The sequence below is a fragment of the Trichosurus vulpecula genome, chromosome 3 (genome assembly GCF_011100635.1).
Source record: "Trichosurus vulpecula isolate mTriVul1 chromosome 3, mTriVul1.pri, whole genome shotgun sequence".
NCBI lineage: Eukaryota > Metazoa > Chordata > Mammalia > Diprotodontia > Phalangeridae > Trichosurus > Trichosurus vulpecula.
This window is the reverse complement of record NC_050575.1, coordinates 39,154,693-39,174,448: the sequence shown is the minus strand read 5'-3', so window position 1 is coordinate 39,174,448 and position 19,756 is coordinate 39,154,693. Positions and strand designations below refer to the sequence as shown.

Genomic DNA, 19,756 nt, shown 5'->3' with positions numbered 1-19,756 from the left:
AATTATATCTCCAGTGGAGGAATTAAGAATTTTCTTAATATCTTATAGAGCAAGTGAGAGATGTTTTTTCTAAACTAAGAGGGATTTTTTAAATTTTTGTTCTTCACTTTCCATCTCTTGTTATATCTCCTACAAATAATTTTCCTTTCCAATCCTCAGGATATCTGGCTCCCAGGAGTGGCCACAAATTTATTTTCGGTGGGCTGAGCAAAAGCTTTGGTCTCCATCTGAATAGATTTGGGTCTTCCTCACCCCAGCAGCTCTTGAAGATTCAATCCCTTCTCTAGTGAGAGGCTAAAACAAGTCTAATTTCCCTGTGAGGGAGTGGTGATATGCCCCTCCCTCAGTCCCAACAAACTCCCACAATCACTAAAACTAAAAGGGGTATTAATAGAAGAAAAAAAGAATCTTTTTAATTTGTATAATTTATTAGAAGCTTCTTAGGAACTATATTTAAGCCAAATATCTACATAAGTTACAACAGAAAAAAAGACTGACTTCGCAAATACCAAACTGCCAAATAATATACACGGATCTGTCAACGTCCATAAAAAATGTGAAGGGGTGAATAGGTAGGGGGAAGTTGCAGAATTTCCTTTTTACAACAAAATATACAGATACTAAAAACTAGATGTTTAGTCCAACTTTTGACAGCATTATACAGCTACAGGTTCACATCAAAGGTAAGAAAAAAATGTTATACCAAGGCCAGTGAAAATGTTTCCTCTGCCTTAAGCAGCCAGATTGGGGGCCAGGAGGAGACTGAGGGATTGAAGCCTGGGATGCCTTGTGCCTCCTTTGTTTCTGTGACGAGTGGGTTTGGTAAAAGCGCCTTTCCTCTTTCCCCAGGATCCCCACTTCCGAAATCCTTGTATTTACATTCGAGCATCCTTCACTGGTAAAGTGTGTGGGTGAATGTTGTTTCCTACTATGCGTGTATGTGTGTATACGTGTATGTGTGTATATATGTATGTATAAGTATATTTGTACGCATATGTGCATAGAGTATACCCACATACACATACATATATATGTTTGCATATATATATACATGAATATGTATATACGATATACCTGTGTGTATATATACATATAACATACGTATGTGTACACACACACACACACACACACACACTCTTTTAAAGTCATAATGGCCCTCTCAGAAAAGCCCCATTCAGGCGTTCTAAACCCATTTTCATCACCTAAGAGAAACCCCCAAAGTGTTTCTTTTTTCTGTCCGTCTCTTTCTGTCTAAAGATTCCTTAAAGAAACCTTAAATTCATTTTTTTTTGCTTCTATTAAAACGCACAAAATTAAAAAAGCACAGAAAAGAAAGACGTCCAGCAGTTTGGTTTTTGTTTTCTTTCTTTTGTTTAAACGGGGAAAGACTATTAAGAAAAGTTGAAACATAATATGGGAGCAGCTGATCTGATTCTTATCTGTGTGTGGTGTGGTGGGGAAATGTGGAGAGTGGAGGGAGGGCTCATTTGTTTTTGGTATGAAATCCTTTCACCAGGTCCTACCGTACAGCAAGGTAGAACAGGACATGGCAGCGCCATAGTCCGAGCTCGAAGAGTTCAGGTGGGACAAGCTGGACACTTGGCTTTGGAGGGACGAAGGGCTGGCGGAGTGCTGGGCCAGATCCGGGGACTGACCAGCGCTGCTGGACTGGTGGTTCGGGTGCTGGCTCAGGCTGGTGCCGTTGCTGGACACAGTGATGGCCGCAGCCGCGGACCCCTGCTGCTGGTGGCCTTGCAGGCTAGCAGCGCTGGGGCCGTTGGAGCCCGCCTGGCATGGCTTGCCATCCTTGACCAAGACTGGCACTGCCACCCTTCGCGGGGACTGCTGCTGTTGCTGGCAGGAACCGCTGTCCTGCTGCATCTGCTGCTGGGCGGCCTTGTCCTTGGCCTGACGCTTCATCTTGTAGCGGTGGTTTTGGAACCAGATTTTGACTTGGGTAGGCGTAAGGTGGATCATGCTCGCCAGGTGTTCTCTCTCAGGAGCCGACAGGTACTTTTGCTGCTTGAAGCGCCGCTCCAGTTCGTACACCTGCGCCTGGGAGAAGAGGACCCGGCGCTTTCGCCTCGGCGCGCTCTGCAGCGGGGCTATGTTCTTGCTCACGTCCCCCAGAGGGCCCAGGCCTCCCATGCCGCTCATGTTCATGCCGCTCGTGGGGCCCATGAAGCGGGAGACTGTAAGGCGACAACAGTACATGGGTCGGGCTGGGGACCTTGGCGACATTTCCGCTTCAGGTCCCCCTAACTACAGCCTCACACCCCACCCCTCTAGGCCCTGACCGCCCCGTCCAGGCATACTGTTCACCAGCTCAGGCAGTCCCCCGGGCAGAAGAAAGGGAGGCTGGGGATTTTCATTACTTTTTTTTAAGCGGAAAAAACTACTTTCTCTCTTGGTCTAGAAGACTCAATGAGACAGTATAATCCTTGAGGGACTTCTGCGGGAATCCTAGATGCAATCCTAACTGCAGTTCACAGACTGGAAATTCAGATTTCCCGCTTTCTGGGCAGTGTGTATACACACACACACACACACACACACACATATACATATATACACACATATATGTGTACGTATGTGTGTATATGTACATATACATATGTGTGTGTATATACACATATACATATATATCCCCATTTACTCGCTTCTGCAGAGAAAAGTCTCAATTCCCTTGGAAAAGCCTGGATCAACTTCCAACATAACTCATTTCAATAGGATGGATAGAGGAGCCTGAGGGCCTTAATATGAATGGGCTTCATATTTGAGAGAAAAATCAGAGATCTGGAATTGTGGGGCTGGGAAAAGCTTTAGGCTAAAACAGCTCTGATCCTCCCACTCCCCATATTCTGCATGTCTCCTCACCCAGTCAACCCCTCAGCGGTTGATGGAAGGTGAAACCGCCTACTTCTGTTTAGAGAAGTCTCCTGCCCTCCAGAGCAAAGGACTTCATTAATTTCTTTCCTCTCAGCATTTCCTTCCTCCTTTCTCTAGTTACTTAGTCCGTGGCTGGAGTAAGAGTACTCTGTGCTTTGTACCCTGGACTAACTCCCTTCTTGCTTTTCCCGCAATCTCAGGCCAGGCCGCGATTGTAGCTCCCTGATGCCACTCGCCTTCTCCACCGCCCCCCCCCCCCCCGAGTCCCCATCAACTTACTTCATTCCCACAGGAAACATTTCCCCATGTTAAGGTCACAGTCTCTACCCATATTATTCTGCCTCATTTTTCTTTCTCTTAGACCTCGCCAAAGAGGTATTGGGAGAGATAAAGAGGGTATGGAGAAGAGGAAGACAAATACAGGGAGATTTTCCATTGAGTAGTGTCTGGGACACCCAGGACCTTGTTACCCTTCTTCTCTTTGCTTCCCTTGACAGATAGGTAGAAGAGGGAGGACCCCCCAACTTCCCTGCATTCCTACTCCTTTGCGCCGCTGCCTGGACGTCCCCTCAGTGAACCAAGCTTCCCCTCCCCCGCACTCACCCATTCCCTTCTTGCCCACTCGTGGGGTAACACTTACTGGAGGGAAAGCGTGGATCCGCGTTGGCCCCATACCAGCCTGTGGCCGAGGCGCTGTTCCTCATGGTCTCCTGGTAAGGAGGCAGTTCGCTCATGTTGCTGAGGTTGCCGTTGCAGTAGCCCCCCATAGCGGTGTGCGAGAGCTGGGGGACCCCAGCAGCAGTCATATGGTAGGCGGCAGTCACGGTCCCGTTGTGACCCATCGGATGCTGCTGCATAGCCGGCTGGGCTACCTGGCTCTGTCTGTATGCCGCTAGCGGAGCCCCGAGGTTACTCCCCTCCATGCCCACTTTCTTGTAGCTTTCCTCCAGGGGACTCAAGATGTCAGACACAGAGAAAGGAGTCGTGTGCTTTGGACTCATCGACATGATTCGGCGGCGGCTAGAGGAGGAAGGAAGAGGAGGAAAAAAAAAAGGAGAGGGGGGAAGGCAAAGCCTCGCTGCTTTTTCCCCCTCCCTTTGCCAAATATTCTGGTGTTACCTTAACGCCGATCTTGTTGGATGTACACGTAACGGAGTGGACCAAGTCCGCCTTAATTGGATTGAGTGGAGGCTCAGGGGCTGCCTTCCGTTTGTTTTAGCCAGGCGCCAGGTTTTAGGCAGCCACCAGAGGCGGGGCGTAGGCACTAAAGCTACAAGACAATAGAAGCCTACATCTTGCCCGAGATAATTAGCTTACATGCTGATGACAAGGTAAACACCTTTAAGTTTCACTTGTCAGGATTTTTAAGTCTTAAAAGAAGAGAGAGGGAGAGACGGGACCCGAGACATTTTTCTCTCCCTTCCCTCCCCCCAACTCCTCACCCCCTTGATTTCTTGTGGGGTGTCGGTATGGTGGGTGGGGGAGAGGAAGAGGAGGGAATGAAAGCAGGGAGGGATCGTGGGGGGAGCAAAAGAGGAGGAGTGAGAGAGAGAAGGTAAATGCTGCTTTTCAATCAACTTGCAGAATGAAAAAGTGAAATTACTTTCTCCTGTGGTTACGGGGCTAGCAGGACAGGGGGATTTGGTGATGGGATGGAGTTTTGATTATCACCTGAGCCCGCCAGACCAGCTCCCCACTGCCCTCCCAGACTTGTGCCCTCCAGTTTGCTTCTGACCACATCGGACTTTTCTCAGCAGAGAGCGAATAGCGAACAAATTAGAGAACTCCAGACTAATATTGTTCCCAAAGACGATCCCGCTGGTCTGTCTTTCCTAACGCTGTCAAAGAGACAGCGCTCTGCTCCTCAGCCCCTTCTTTCCTACCAGAGAAGAATCGTGCTGGGTTGAGTCGCAGCTTAGGAAGGGAACGGAACACGCGCCCCTGGGGAGGCTGCTTCACCTCTACCAGGCCCTCAACTACTGAGCATCGCTACACATTTCGACTCACACGCACACATATACACATACACACATTCACATCTGCCCAGGTTCTGGCAGAGGATGTATGTACCAATAAAGATGCCAGGGTAAAAACTCAATCGGGTGGACACATGGCTGGGAAGACTTGGATGTGAGTTAGGGGGTGGAAGTGGGGGATTAGTTCGTTAATTAGATGGGAGTGGATCGATATAGATGGCACCACCCCTAGCCACCACCCTCAGGAGGATCTTTCCATTCCAGGGGACGCAGAGGCACAAGGCTTCGAGGCTTGAGTGAACACAATTTCAGACAGAAACTGAGGTCTTGAAGAAATCTATTTTCACTTCTTCTTGAGGAAAAGAAGAAGGGAAGCAGACATATTCTCCTCTCTATTCCTTTTGACAAAACCAAACTCTGGAATCAAAGTCTCTTCTGGACAGCGGAAATAGAGTCAAAGAGATCCCATTCAACACACTGGGGAGGAGGAAAAAGAACAGCCTACATGTCCAGAGGCCAGTGGCTCCCAGTTTTAGAGAACCCGGGGAAAATTTATTTTGATCAGTGTTCTCCAGACTCGTTCCCCATGCTTAAAAAAAAATGCTAAAGTACACTTGGGAAATAATCAAATGTATTTAAAGCGCTGCTGTAAATGGTCACCATGTGATTGCATTGGATATTAATATAAAAGGATAATTTTGCTTCATTGTGCGTCTTTTGCTCAGTGAGCAAGAAACCATTGAGGGTAAAGTAGGTTTCTATTATGAGTTTCCATTCTTCAAATGTAAGCCTTGTACCTTTAGTTTGTTGCAGGCCGAGAGAGTTCTTTCCTATGCCAACAGCAGTTTAGGGGTGCTTCTTGTGGTCCCTTGTACTCCCTTTCTGTCACAGAGGTGCCCTTAATAGAGGACATCAATTATGGAATCGGACTCTTAATTTCAGACTGGAAAATCACTTACTTTTTGCTCATCTTGTGCTGATTTTGTTTTTGTCTTTTAATTTATTAGTTTGTTTTTGTCTTTGGGAGCAATTCTGGACCCAAGGAACGTTGAAGACATAAGGCATTTTTCTTATGAAGTATTGGCCTCAAGGTCATTTGTAGTAGCAGGTCAAGGAGTCATTTACTTTTCTCTCCCCACCATTTCAGTGACTTGCAATTTGAACATGTTGCACCATTTGACACTTTAATTCAGGCTTTTTAAAGGCGCAGGCTCCCTTTCCTCAACAGAAACACATTTTTCCAAGTTTCTTTTCCTATTTGCTTGTTTAGGATTTTAAGAATATATGAAAACAAATATTTATTTTCCTCTTACACCGGAAAGGGCCACGTGGGAAGAATTACAGTACCCAACCATCTATCTCCCTTACTACTGAAATTTTTCATTCAGTTTTAATGACCACCACAATTTGCTACTGGAAACAGGGAAACAATACTGTTGGAGAAGGGTAGCATTCAAAAACAAGATATAGCTCAGATGAGCTTCTTCATTTAATATTTCTTTCAAAAGGAATTCTGCACTACTTCCTAATTCTGCATTCCAAGCCTAGGGAGAGAGGAAGACATCTGAACACATCTGAACCTTTTTACATATGTCACCCAAATTCTCTTAGTGGGAATCTGATTGTGTGGCCCCAAAGCTTAGTCAGGGAATGGGAAATGCAGACAGTATTTAGAACATAAAGTCTCCATCCCCTCAATGATATCTTTATATGAAGGAACAAGTAAGTTCTTTTAGTTGACTCTATATTTTGTATATATGTGTAAATACATATGCACACACACACATCAATAAATACTCGTTTAAGCACTTTTTCTCCTGTGAACTCAAAGGATTAGCCAAAAGAGTTTCTTTTTCTATGGTGTTTCACATTTTCCAAATATTTTAAAGCCAAATCTATACCACATACAAAATGAAACAATATGCATTTCTACAGCTCATTTCAATAGGATATTTACGTAGAACACTCTCCATACACAGCTATTTCCTTCAAGGAAAGTTCATATTGCTCACCTTACCTAAACAAAATTTTGTAGAATACAAACACCTTGGCTAACTCTTGTTCCATGGTTTCCGCCAAGAGCTTCCAGAAAGGAAAACGTCTAAAGGAAAGTCTTTCCTTTCCATTTTATTTTGCATTAGATCTGCCTTCTTTAGCAGTAAGTAGTGCTTGCTACAGCCTGATTTTTAAGACCAATTTATACCCCTAAAGGTCTCTGTTCCTCTTCCCCACTCCCTTCAAACCTCTCTGCTTATATATTTTTCACCATACATAACACTAAAAATAAGCTAAAGGAGGGAAAAGACAAAGTGAAAGAAGGCAACAGTTTTGTTCTTTGTTTTAATTCCCGGTGGAGTTTAAGGACATTATTCCAAATCATCCCCTATTTTTTGTAGGAAGTTTCATTCCCTCCCCCTGAGTCTACAAGAACTTGTGTATCATAGCTTTGAGTCCAGTTAAACCTTATTATTGCCTTGAGGGAAATGTGACTACGTAAGAGGCGCTGTCAATCACATGCGACCTGTGATTAGGGTAAACCGGCTATGCCAAGCTCCGAGACTCGCTCCATTCTCCTCTGGCAACTGTGTCTTTTTAGACAGCAAAGAAGCTTGGTCTTACGACAAATTAGGACGAACCCCTGAGCTGCCTAGAAAAGCCCTTAAATCCTTCTGGGAGAAACCTTCAGGGACTGGGAAGTGAGCTGAGATTTACAAAACTCTGCATTACACCTTTCCCGTGACCCTTAAATAATCGTTCAAATGATAGCATTGGTTTCTTTTTCTCCTTTTCAGACTTTCTTCCCTCCGTGATAACGAAGTTGAGACGGAGATGAAGTGGGAAAAGAGGAATTGGCTTTCCATGGGACTTCTCTTTCGGACCAACTTTGATGCGATCATGATTTTATTATTGTACTGTTACAAAAAAAAAAAAACTACATTAAACGTAAACCAGTTCAAACACCCAATTCGCTCTGTGTGTGTGTGTGTGTGTGTGTGTGAGCAGGGGACTGAGCAGAGGACTTGGCTCTGTTTCCTTCAGAGTATTTTCAAATGGCCATTATTATTTTTCTCTCATCCTCTCACCCCTTTGGAGATTACTTTTTCTCCGTGTTTCCTGTCTAGGAAAGTTGTGCGTGTGTGTGTATATATCCCTCCCCGACTCGCCGTTCCAATTCTATGTAATTCTGATTACAAGTTCAGCCGGCTAAGAATCTAAAACTGTGAACCGTGCTTCCCGGTTACACCGCCCCCTCCACTTCATTTCACCCTTTCTGTGTAGTAATACCAGTCTTCTAGAGCTGGACAGGCCAACCCCTTCCTCTTCACTCTATATTTTCCCAGAGTTGAGAAGCTCCCGGTCCTCTGGAAAAGGTTGCAGCGCTGCATTTCCTCCCCACACTCCTCCACTCCTTTTTCTAGGCTCATTGGTAGAGTTGGTCACAGGGTCTGAGTGCGCAGAAGCACTGTTTACTTATGAGGTTTGGGATGTAATTCAGCCGTGAGAACTGAGCTTTGACGCCCTGTCTGGAGCTATCTTACCCTTTTCCTCCTTGTACCTTCGGCGCCTGAGATTTCCCGAAACTTTACTCTGCTTCAAGGGGTTAAACAACCGGAAGGGGAAAAAAATTGCCCCTTTCAAGAACAGCCTACCCAGTTCTCGGTCCTTAAGGAAGCTGTTTCTCAGAGTTCCTCATGTGCTCCCGGGAACGGAGCTGGCAGCACAGGCCGGAACACTTAAGCAGACTCAGAAGTGGAGACCTTGAGATACTGGGCTGGAGAAGTTCTCTTTCCCCGCACCGACCTTTCGGCTTACTACCCCCATTTTTAGGGGGATGCTGAAGTACATTGTCAGCAGCTCCCTTCGCAACCCAATTTTCTCTCCCTCCAACCCTCCTCCTCCTCCACACACATGCACACACAGACACACACAAACACACACACACACACCCCGCCCAATTTTCTGGCTGGTCAAAGATACCTTTATTGGGAGTAGGGGTTGTACTCTTGCACACGATCTTTTCTCTAGGGCTCCCATTCTCCTAAACGGAAAGAGGGGCGCAGAGCAAGTCTTACTCTTTAATCTGGTGAATTCAAAGCTATTTATTTTAGGAATTTATTTGTAAATCCCCAATGAGGCAGAGGGATCCATTTCGATTTGAGAATGAACCTGACATAGATTGATACTTCATCCATAAAAAGCCTGGGACTTTATCTTAGATACATTTTGTCTTAGGACTGTCTCCTGATCCCTAGTTTGTCTCCATTTGAACGATTTCCCCAACCATTCCAACCCTAGGCCATATCTCCTGGATCCATCAGAGAAGACTGGATCTAAAGTTTCTAGGAGCCTCCAGTTCAGGCTTCTCAGACGTGGTCTATGCCCAAGATGTCTGCTCCCACCGGGAAAAGTCAACAAATAACTAAGAGGAACAGAGGTGGATGAACAAAAAAAATTGGGAACCTGGAACATTAATAGAGAAGAGCAATCTCAGGAAGACCTAAGAAACTTTCTGTGTGTTTTTCATTGATATAGGAAACCCCCAAGTGAGAGAAATACCTTTACTTAGGCGTATCAACACCTGGTCTTAGATAGTTGCCTCCTAGAGGGCACTGATGATTTATGTGACTTGCCCAGAGTCCCTTAGCCAATATGTGTCCAAGCCCAGATTTGAAGCCTGGGCTTTCTGCTTCCGAGACCTACTCTTTAGCTACTATGCCACACTTCCAGGGAGACCCTTAAAGATTCAAAGAAAGTGAAGGGGAGAAAAGAGAGACAAGGACTAAGGATTATGCTCAGAGATAGACACACCTGCAATTGACAGAATGAGATACATGCACACAAGAGAAGAGAAACTAAATGATCTTCTTGTTCGGAAATTGAAGCTGAATATATTGTTTTTATTCCGTTCTTCATTATTATACATCTAGCGTCCGCGTGTTCTAAGAGACAGGTGCTGGAGAGCTCCCAGATATATTTTTATCTAAACAGCTAGATCGTCAAGACAGATTTTCATTTTTCTTCCTTCCTTCCTTCCTTCCTTCCTTCCTTCCTTCCTTCCTTCCTTCCTTCCTTCCTTCCTTCCTTCCTTCCTTTTTTTCCTTCTTTTTCCATGAAGTACTGCACTTTGAGCTGCGCAGGAAAACTTTGCGTGCTCTGTAGCCGTTCCTTCAGCACCGAAATAAGTCCACAGAAACAAGCAGGGTCTAGGTATCTTTACAGGTCCTTCTTTTCAGGATAGTTCTAATCTTTATTTCCTGGGGGCTTGGCGTTTTCAGCGCTTTCTGTGTCCCTTTACCAATTCTTCGTTTGCAGGATGCTGATCTCTTATCCCCCTGTCTGCCCTCTTTCACAAGCTCTGCCTGAGTCCTCTGATTTGCTAGGGGAGTTACAGGGGTCTTGGGATTCCTAGCAGAGAAAGCTCTCATTGTCTGTGATACCCCTTTCTTCTCTGACCCCGTTTTCCAAATACTTCCACTTCTCCCTTATAAGAGTCATCCCATCCATGACGTTTCTAGTCCTCGAGACACAGCTTCACATTGAAGTCCAGAGACAGTTGGAATTCAGGGACCTCTCCCTGGGATGCTGTACCACCTAGGATCCACAGTCCAACTAAGGAGGCACAGGATCTACAGCACCCTCTATTGGCTTTCATGGGACATGCATCTCCAGGGTGAGAAGGATAGGTTTCCTAGAGACGCATTAATCCAGACTTTTAATTTTCATTCATCCATCCATTTGCCCTTTTAAAACATTAAACTGCTAATGACTCTCATTAAGTATAAAAATATCCCAGGCTTAATGCTCCTAGTGGTGTGAAGGTCTATTCTTATATATCTGGAGTAGAGGTCTTCAAGGTAAATAAGATTGGTTTCATGTATTTTTCACGGAATTATCCTCTTGGTACTAGAGTACAGAGAAATTGGGCCGTTACCCAGGGATCAGTGCTGGTGGGAGATAACAGGCAGTTTCCCCACCATTCGGAAATAATGGTGAGGGAGTAGCAGACTCCAGTCAATCCAGGAAATGGGACGTCAAACACAAACACAAAGCACTTTAAATTCTAGACATTCCTTGCTCGGGGCTTTGTAAGAACACTTTAACTCTGTTGAAGTCTTGACCCTGAAAGCATTAGGGTTCTTCAAAACATCGGAGAAAAAGCATAATGTTTTGCATATTTACACCCCTGGATATATGTGCCAAATGGAAATATCATGGTCCTCCACAATGTGACCTCAGACTATCCAGCTAATTTCCCCCTAAATATCCATTATTTCCCAAACAAATAGTTTTCTGTGTAGTTTGGTTTTCTCATTGTCTCCTATAATGGTAAATTTACCTACCTCACCTCTCCCTTCACCCTCCCTTCCCAAATGTTCTCTGCCTCTCTAGATTCTACCCATCTTCTAAGGTCTAACTAAGTCTCACCTCTTCATGAAGCCTTCTATAACTACTCTAGCCCACACTAAATGATCTCCCTCTCTTTTGGAGTAATACTTCTTACCTCACAGTTTAATGCTTAATTATTTTGTAATTGTTGTCTTGATAACATATCACTAACTAAATTGCAAAACCTTTAAGGATAGATGATGTACATCATATTTTATCTTTGATGTTAAGTCTCTCCCTCTGTCTCTTTTGTCTTGATTGACCAAGTTGTAGGGAAGGGGAAAGACCAACATGTCTATGTTGGAAATTTCCAATATATTCAGTACTATGTCAAGTGCTATGGAAGACAGAAAACTATATGACCCTGTCTTGAGGAGTTTAAGTCTAGGTGAGGATACCAGAGTGACACATATCATTAAGTTGAGGAAAGGGATTTAGACTTCAAACCAGTGTAATATGGATTCTAGTTTTGTCTCTGCCACAAATCTAAGATTTTGGAAAAATCATTATACATCTCCAGGCCTTGCTTTTTATATTTTTCATCTATTATGAAGCAATTGGGCCAAAAGAATTATAAAGTCCCTTCCAATTGTAAGATAAAATGCCTTCATAAACTTACATTCTAGGTCTTTAATAAACACTTGCTTATTAGTAATCTTGAGTAACTGACATTGGTAAGCACCAAAATACCCCAACTATGCCTGAATATTGTCCTGAAGACATGAAAAATGGATATGGAAGCCAGAATTAGTGAAATCATCTTAGAAATATGGATACCAGTCTAGAATATGATTTCTAATTGAATTTCTAAACTCAAATCTTACCCCTAAGTCAATGATTGCAGCAAATGTCTGATATTTGATTCTTTTTAAAAATATTCTGAATTTAACAGAAAAACCCCAACCAAACTGTGAACATTTCCAAATACAAAGTAGAACGTGAAAAGAGAATTGTTATGTGAAACCATCAATCTTTATTCCATACCTCTTACTTTAAAAAGTTTATTTTAATTTTTCAAGTAATGGTATTTTTATTAATCTGTTTTCCTACTAAACTCTCCCCATCTGAGCAAATTTATAAAAACAAACAAACAAATAAATCCTCAAAACAATTTTTTCAGCAAATGGATACATAGTCCAACAAAACACATTCTCACTTTAGTCATGTCAGAAATTGTATGTCTGTTTCTGCATTTTAATTTAATCATCTCCATGTAGGATTGTATAGAGTGTTTAATTTCCATACTTTTGGACTCATAGCATTGTGCTGATCAGAGTCCTAAAGTCTTTCAAAGTTGTTTTATCATAATAATTTTCTCTCTCTAAAATGTTGCTACTATTATATGAACTGCTGCTCTACTTCTGCTCGCTTTACATCAATTTCTAATGGCCTTCCCAGTTTCCTCCAAATTTGCCCATTTCATCATTTCTTATGGCACATTAGTATTTAATTGCATTCATATACCATAATTTCTTTAGCTATTCCTCAATAGAAGGTTACCACATTACTTCTCAATTTTTGGCTACTATGAAAAGAGTTGCTACAAATAGTTTTGTACATATGTCTTCTTCTTTCCCTTGATTTCTTTGGTTTATAGCATTATCACTGATATAGTTGGGTCAAGGGGTATAGTTATTTGGCAACCTTGGAAGCATAGTTTCTTTTTAAAATGTTATTTATTTTTAACATTCTTTTAAAAATGAGTTTCAAATTCTCTCCCTCCTTTAAGCCCCTCCCTTACCCACTGAGAAGATTAGCAACATAATATCAATTATACATATGAAATCATGCAAAAATTATTTCTTATCAGCTATGTTGCAAAAAAGCAAGAAAAGTAAAGGTAAAAAATATGCTTCAATCTGCACTCAGGGTTGATTAGTTATCTTTCTGAAGGTGGATCACCTTTTTCATCATAAATCTTTTGGATCTGTCTTGAATAATTGTATTGATCAAAGTAGCTAAGTTTTTCATACTTGATCTTCATTACATTATTGCTGCTACCGTGTACAATGATCTGGTACTGCTTGCTTTACTCTGCATCGATTCATATAGGTTTTCCCAGGTTTTTTAAACCATCCCTCTCATCATTTTTCATGGCACAACAATATCCCATCACAATCATATAGCACAACTTGTTCAGTTGTTACCCGATTGATGGGCACCCCCTCAGTTTCCAATTCTTTGTGGGACATGATTTCAAACTGTTTTCTTGTATGACAGGATGGATGCATATATAGTTTGCTTTAAAGAAAAGCTTTGTAATAATTTAGACCCATTATTTCAAACCTGTCTTGCTCATCTCAGATTCCATCGAACTAATTTCTTTAGTCCTCTGGATTTTTTTTTCAAGTGTTTCTGCAGCCTTCCTCTTTTTTCTTTTCTTTCTTTTGTTTTGACATTAAATTTCTGATCCCCACTCTTCTTGAATTAAAAAAAAAAATGAAAACAAACTAAAAAAGACAAAAATGCTAGTAACAAGTAAGCAAGTCAAGCAGAACAAATATACTCAGAGGCCATGTCCAAAAATGTTTTTAGTTCTGTACCTCGAGTCTCTCACCTCTCTGCTGTGATATAGATAACATGATTCATCTTATGGAAATGTGGCTGGTCATTGCCTTGAACCCTGAGGTCTTTCAATGTTATTTTGCTTTAAAATGTTGTCATTGTATAAATTGTTCTCTTGGTTATCTTCACTTCACTCTGCATCACTTCCTACTTCCCAAGATGCTCTGAATTTCTCTCTTTAAAAATTTATTCAATTTTGAATTTAAATTAAAATAAACCAAAAAAGAACATTTCCATGGATGCAGCACAACATAAAAGAAGATTCAATATAAAACCATGAATTTCCATTTCACAATCTCATTTTAAAAAAAACTATGTAATAAATACTATACATCATTTGCAAAGTTGCCCTGCTTTTCTGTACTTTCTTCTAAGTTTTCTTTTGTTCTCTGCTGTGCATTTTTAATTATCTTTCTCCCTCCCTCCTTATCCTGTCCTGGAGAAGGCTACCATTAAACATATGTGTCTAATATAGATATATATGTATGTGTGTGTGTGTGTATATATATATATATATATATATATATATACATACACATGTATATGCATAAACACATATGCCAAATCATACTATATATACTTCTACTCACCAATTCTTTCTCTGGATGTGGATAGCATCTTCATTCATGGGTTTTTCCTGGTATAAACCCTACTTGGTCACAATGTATAATCTTTGTAATATATTGTTGTAGTCTCCTAGCTAGTATTTTATTTAGTATTTTTATATAAATATTCATTAATGAGATTGGTCTATAATTTTCTTTTTGTCTTTGCTCTTCCTGGTCTAGGTATCAGTACTATATTTGTTTCACAAAAGGAGTCTGCCTTCATTTCCTATTATTTCAAATAATTTATTTAATATTGGAATAATTGATCTTTAAATGTCTGGTAGAATTCACTCATAAATCCATCTGGTCCTGATGCTTTTTTCTTAGGAAGCTCATTTATGGCCTATTCAATTTATTTTTCAAAATAGTTTTATTTAGATATTCTATTTCCTTTTCTGTTCATCTAGGCAGTTTATATTTTTATAACTATTCTTCCATTTCATTTATATTGTTAAATTTGTTGGCATATAATCTGCCAAAATTATTCCTTATAATTGCTTTGATTTCATCTTTGTTAATAATATATTCACCCTTTCATTTTTAATACTAGTGGTTTGGTTTCCTTCTCTCTTTTTTAATAATTATAACCAATGATTTATCTATTTTTTTTTCATAAAACCAACTCCTAGTTTTTTTATTAATACACTGGTTTTCTTACACTCAATTTTATTAATCTCATCTTTAATTTTTAAGATTTCCAGTTTGGTGATTAATTGGGAATTATTTTTTTAATTTCATACCCAATTCACTGGTCTGTTCTGTATTTTATTGGTAGAAGGATGTAGAGATATACATTTTCCTGTAATTGCTGCTTTTGCTTTATCCCATAGGTTTTATTTTATTTTTTCATTATTGTCATTCTCTTTAAGGAAATTTATTGTTTCCGTAATTAGTTCTTTTTTAAACTAATATTTTGTTTTCCCCCCATTCCATGTTAAAACAATTTTTAACATTTATTTTTAAGTTTTGGGTTCCAAATTATATCCCTCTCTCTTTCCCCTCCCCACTCCTTGAGACAGCAAGCAATTTGATATAGGTCATAGGTGTGCAATCATGTAAAAAATTACCATAGTTTTCATTTTGTACAAGCAGATTCAAACAACAAAAAAAAGTGAAAAATAGTATTCTATTTCTGTATTGGTCTGTACTCAGACAAGATCAGTTCTTTCTCTGGAGGTAGATAGCATGTTTCATGATGTGGTCCTTTGGGATTGTCTTGGGTCATTGTATTGTTGATAGCTAAATTATTAACAATTCTTCATCATACAATATGCTGTTAATATTCTCCTGGTTCTGCTCCCTTCACTATGCATCAGTTCATATGTCTTTCCAGGGTTTTCTGAAATCATCCTACTTGTCATTTCTTATAGCAGAATAATATTCCATCACAATCATATCCCCACTTGATGGACATAACCTAAATTTAAAATTCTTGGCCACTAAAAAATACCTGCCACAAATATTTTTGTGCATATAAGTCCATTTCCCCTTTTAAAAAAATGTCTTTGAGATAAAAACCTAGCAGTGGTATTGCTGGATCAAAGGGTATGCAGAGTTTTATAGCCCTTTGAGCACAGTTCCAAATTGTTCTCCAAAATGCTTGGATAAGTTCAGAACTCCAACAGTGCATTAGCATCCCAATTTTCCCACATCCCCTTCAACATCCAGCACTCAACTTTTTTCTCATGTTAGCCAATCTGATAGGTGTGAAATGGTATCTCAGAATTGTTTTAATTTGCATTTCTCTAGTCAATAGTGATTTAGAGGATTTTTTCATATGACTATAGATAGCTTCGATTTCTTTGAAAACTGCCTGTTCATATCCTTTGGCCACTTATCAATTGGAGAATGATTTGCATTCTTATAAATTTTACTCGGTTCTCTACATATTTGAGACACAAGGCCTTTATCAGAGGTATTTGTTGCAATTTTTTTCCATTTTCTGCTTTCTTTGTAATTTTGTTTGCATTGGTTTTTGTTTGTGCCATTATATATATAATATATATGTGTGTGTGTGTGTATGTATACATACATATATATATATATATTTATATATATATATATATAATTTCATAATGCTTTCTATCTCTTGTTTGACCATTAATTCTTCCCTTCTCTGTAGATCTGACATGTAGACTATTCCTTGTTTTTCTAATTTGTTTATGGTATCACTCTTTATGTGAAAATCATGTACCCTTTTTGACCTTAACTTGATATATGGTATGAGATGTTGATCTGTACCTAGTTTCTGCCATACTGTTTTCCAGTTTTCCCAGCAGTTTTTGTCAAATGATGAGTTTTTATTCCGAAAGCTTGGATCTTTGGGTTTATCATATACTAGATTACTATGGTCACTTAATATAATGTGCCATGTACCTACTCTATTCCACTGATCTACCACTCTAAGTTCTTAGCCAGTACCAGATTGTTTTGATAATTACTGCTTTATACTACAGTTTGAGATCTGGTATGACTTGACCACCGGCCTTCACATTTTTTCATTAATTCCCTTGATATCTTTGACATTTTGTTCTTCCAGATTAATTTTATTATTTTTTGTAGCTCTATAATTTTTGGTAGTTTGATTGGTAGGATACTGAATAAATGAATTTAGGTAGAATTGTCATTTTTATTATATTGGCTCAGCCTACCAATGAGAAATTAATATTTTTCCATTTGCTTAGATCTGTCTTTATTTGCATGAAAAGTATTTTGTGATTGCATTCATATAGTTCCTGGGTTTCTCTGGGCAGGTAGACTCTTAAGAATTTTATATTGTCTATAGATATTTTAAATGGAATTTCTCTTTCTATCTCTTGCTGCTGGATTTTGTCCATAATGTATAAAAATGTGAGTGATTTATGTGGGTTTATTCTGTGTCCTGAAACTTTGCTAAAGTTGTTAATTATTTCCACTAGTTTTTAAGGTCTTTCTCTAGGATTTGCTAAGTGTAACATTATGTCTTCTGCTTGCTGCTAGGTTGCTATGGAAACAGGGACTGTCTGCTGTCTAGCCTGAAATGTATGGCCTTGCTCTTGGCTGGTCTCAGGGGTAGGATCTCACTACTGGTCAAGAATGGGGTGGGGGCCTCCCTGGTGGCTTGTACTGGGGGTGAGGCCAATGAGGTGGGGTCTTGCTCTGCTGCACAGATTATTGACTTGCCTAGGGGTTGCTGGTTTACAAGAGGGCAGAGCCTCATTGATGGATCGCCATGGGGCTTAGAGTCTTGCTACAGACCCTTTGCTTTGAGACTTGCTTCTACTGATCTAGCAACTTGCTCCCATCCCACTATTGAGGCAGATGTTTCCTGCACCCAAATCAGTTCTGAGGTGCTTTTCAAGTTGCTTGGAGGAGAATTTGGGGCTCCTGGAGCTTCCTGCTTCACTCTACCATCTTGGCAATGGAAGTCCTACTATTTATTCTTTAACCACTCACTCTTCAAGATTAGCTTATTTAGTCTCCAATTTTTAATCTGTATTTCTAGGATCTCTTATTGAATATAACTGCTGTTGCATTGTGAGCTGATAAGGATACATTTGGTATTTCTGCTTTTCTGCATTTTACTATAGAGTTTTTATGCCCTAATATATGGTCAGGTTTTGTGAGGTACCATAAACTGCTGAGGAAATGGTGTATTCTTTTCTATTTCCATTCAGTTCTCTCCAGGTATCTATAATATTTAGTTTATGTAAGATTCTATTTACCTCCGTAACTTCTTTCTTTTCTTTTCTTGGTATTTTTTAAACTTTAAACTTAAATGCAAAATGAGAAAAGATAAAAAAAAAGCATTGCCATGTATGCAACACACCATAAAAGAGGATTCAATATAAAACAATAAATTTTCATTTCAAGAAAATCTATATAATAAACACTACACATTTTTTTCAAAGCTGCCCAGCTTTTCTTTTCCTCTTTGTCAGTTTTCTTTCGTTCTCTGATGTGCACTTCTTTTTTCTCTCCCTCTTCCACTACACTAAAGAAGGATACAATTAAGTGTGGATATAGACAGACAGACATATAGATAGATAGATAGATATAGATATAGATATATAATATATACACATATATATACGTGAAAAAGCACACACATACATGTAGATATCTATAAACATACACTTATGTACACATATACACTCATACGCATATATGTAAGACCATGGCATGCTTATTTTCTCCTATCATCTGTTTCTCTGAAGGTGGAAAGCATCTTCCTTCATAAGTTCAAGTTTTTCTCAACCAACCAGCTCATCATTTCCTACACTAAAGCAATATTCCAACACAATCACACCCTACCTGAGAGTGTCTATGAAAGTTTTTATCCAATTTTCTGCATTCTTTCTGTTCTTGGTTATATAGGCTTTATTTATAGAAGAAAATTTTAATTTAAAAATTATTGAAATTGTCCTTTTACACTTCAACAATGCTCTCACCTTATGACATAGTTTGAGGTCTGATACTACTGAATCTACTTACTTTGTATCTTTTTTCCCTGGTTTCTTAGAAGTCCCTGAGCTTTTTTCTTCCCAATGAAATTTATTATTTTTTCTAACTCAGTAAAATAAATTTTTAGTAATTTAATTGGGATGACATTGAATAAATAGATTAGATAGGCAAAATTGTCATTTTAAAAATTATATTGGTTTTACCTACCCATGAACAATAAATATAACTGTGTTTATTTGTATAAAAAGTGCTTTATGTTTATGTTTGCCTTTTCAAATATTATATTCTGCACTCTTTTCTTATTTATAATCAAAGCTGCCAGGTCTTATGTGATCTTGATTGTGATTTCTTGATATTTGAACTATTTCTTTCCAACAGTTTGCAGTATTTTTTGGTTTGTACTTAGAGTTCTGGATTTTGGCTATACCATTCCTTGAATTTTTCCCTTTCAAATTTATTTCAGGAGGTAATAAACAGATTCTTTCTATTTTCACATTATACTCTGGTTCTAATAAATCTGTACAGTTTTCCTTTATGATTTTTTGAAATATACTATCAAGACTTTAAAAATTTCTTGATTTTCAGTGAATCTGATAATCTTTTATTCAGCTCTCCTTGATTTTTTTTTTACTTTGAGTTAGTTGTTTTTGGTAGCAAATACCTCATAGTTTCTATTCCACCTTTAAATTTTGTTCTAATATCTCTTACTGTCTGTTATGGAATTATTGATTTCTTCTTGTCTACTCTAATTTTCAAGGAGTCTATTAGTTCATTAAAGTTTTTCATTTTCTGTTCCAAGCTATTTATCTTTCTAATTCTTTCTTCCAGATATTTTAATTTAATTTTTTACATATTCCTTGTGGGTATTCATGTAGTCCTTATTTTAAA

General features: G+C 39.4%; 1 protein-coding gene across 1 annotated transcript; it reads right to left on the bottom strand.

Annotated features, from left to right (window-relative positions):
* Positions 1-1,509: 1,509 nt before the first annotated feature.
* NKX2-1 (NK2 homeobox 1) lies at positions 1,510-3,902 on the bottom strand. Its single transcript, XM_036752658.1, has 2 exons — positions 3,530-3,902; positions 1,510-2,192 (listed from the first exon to the last, which is right to left on the bottom strand). The coding sequence occupies exons 1-2, from the start codon at positions 3,894-3,896 to the stop codon at positions 1,510-1,512; spliced, it is 1,050 nt and encodes a 349-aa protein (XP_036608553.1). The 5' UTR covers positions 3,897-3,902.
* Between the last annotated feature and the right edge of the window lie 15,854 nt (positions 3,903-19,756).

What these genes read in the sequence shown, in the direction of transcription:
- NKX2-1 (XM_036752658.1), bottom strand. Translation starts at nt 3,896, where the DNA reads ATGTCGATGAGTCCAAAGCACACGACTCCTTTCTCTGTGTCTGACATC. An exon ending in GGATCCACGCTTTCCCTCCA is followed by an intron (nt 2,193 to 3,529) that starts GTAAGTGTTACC and finishes GTCGCCTTACAG; the next exon opens with TCTCCCGCTTCATGGGCCCC.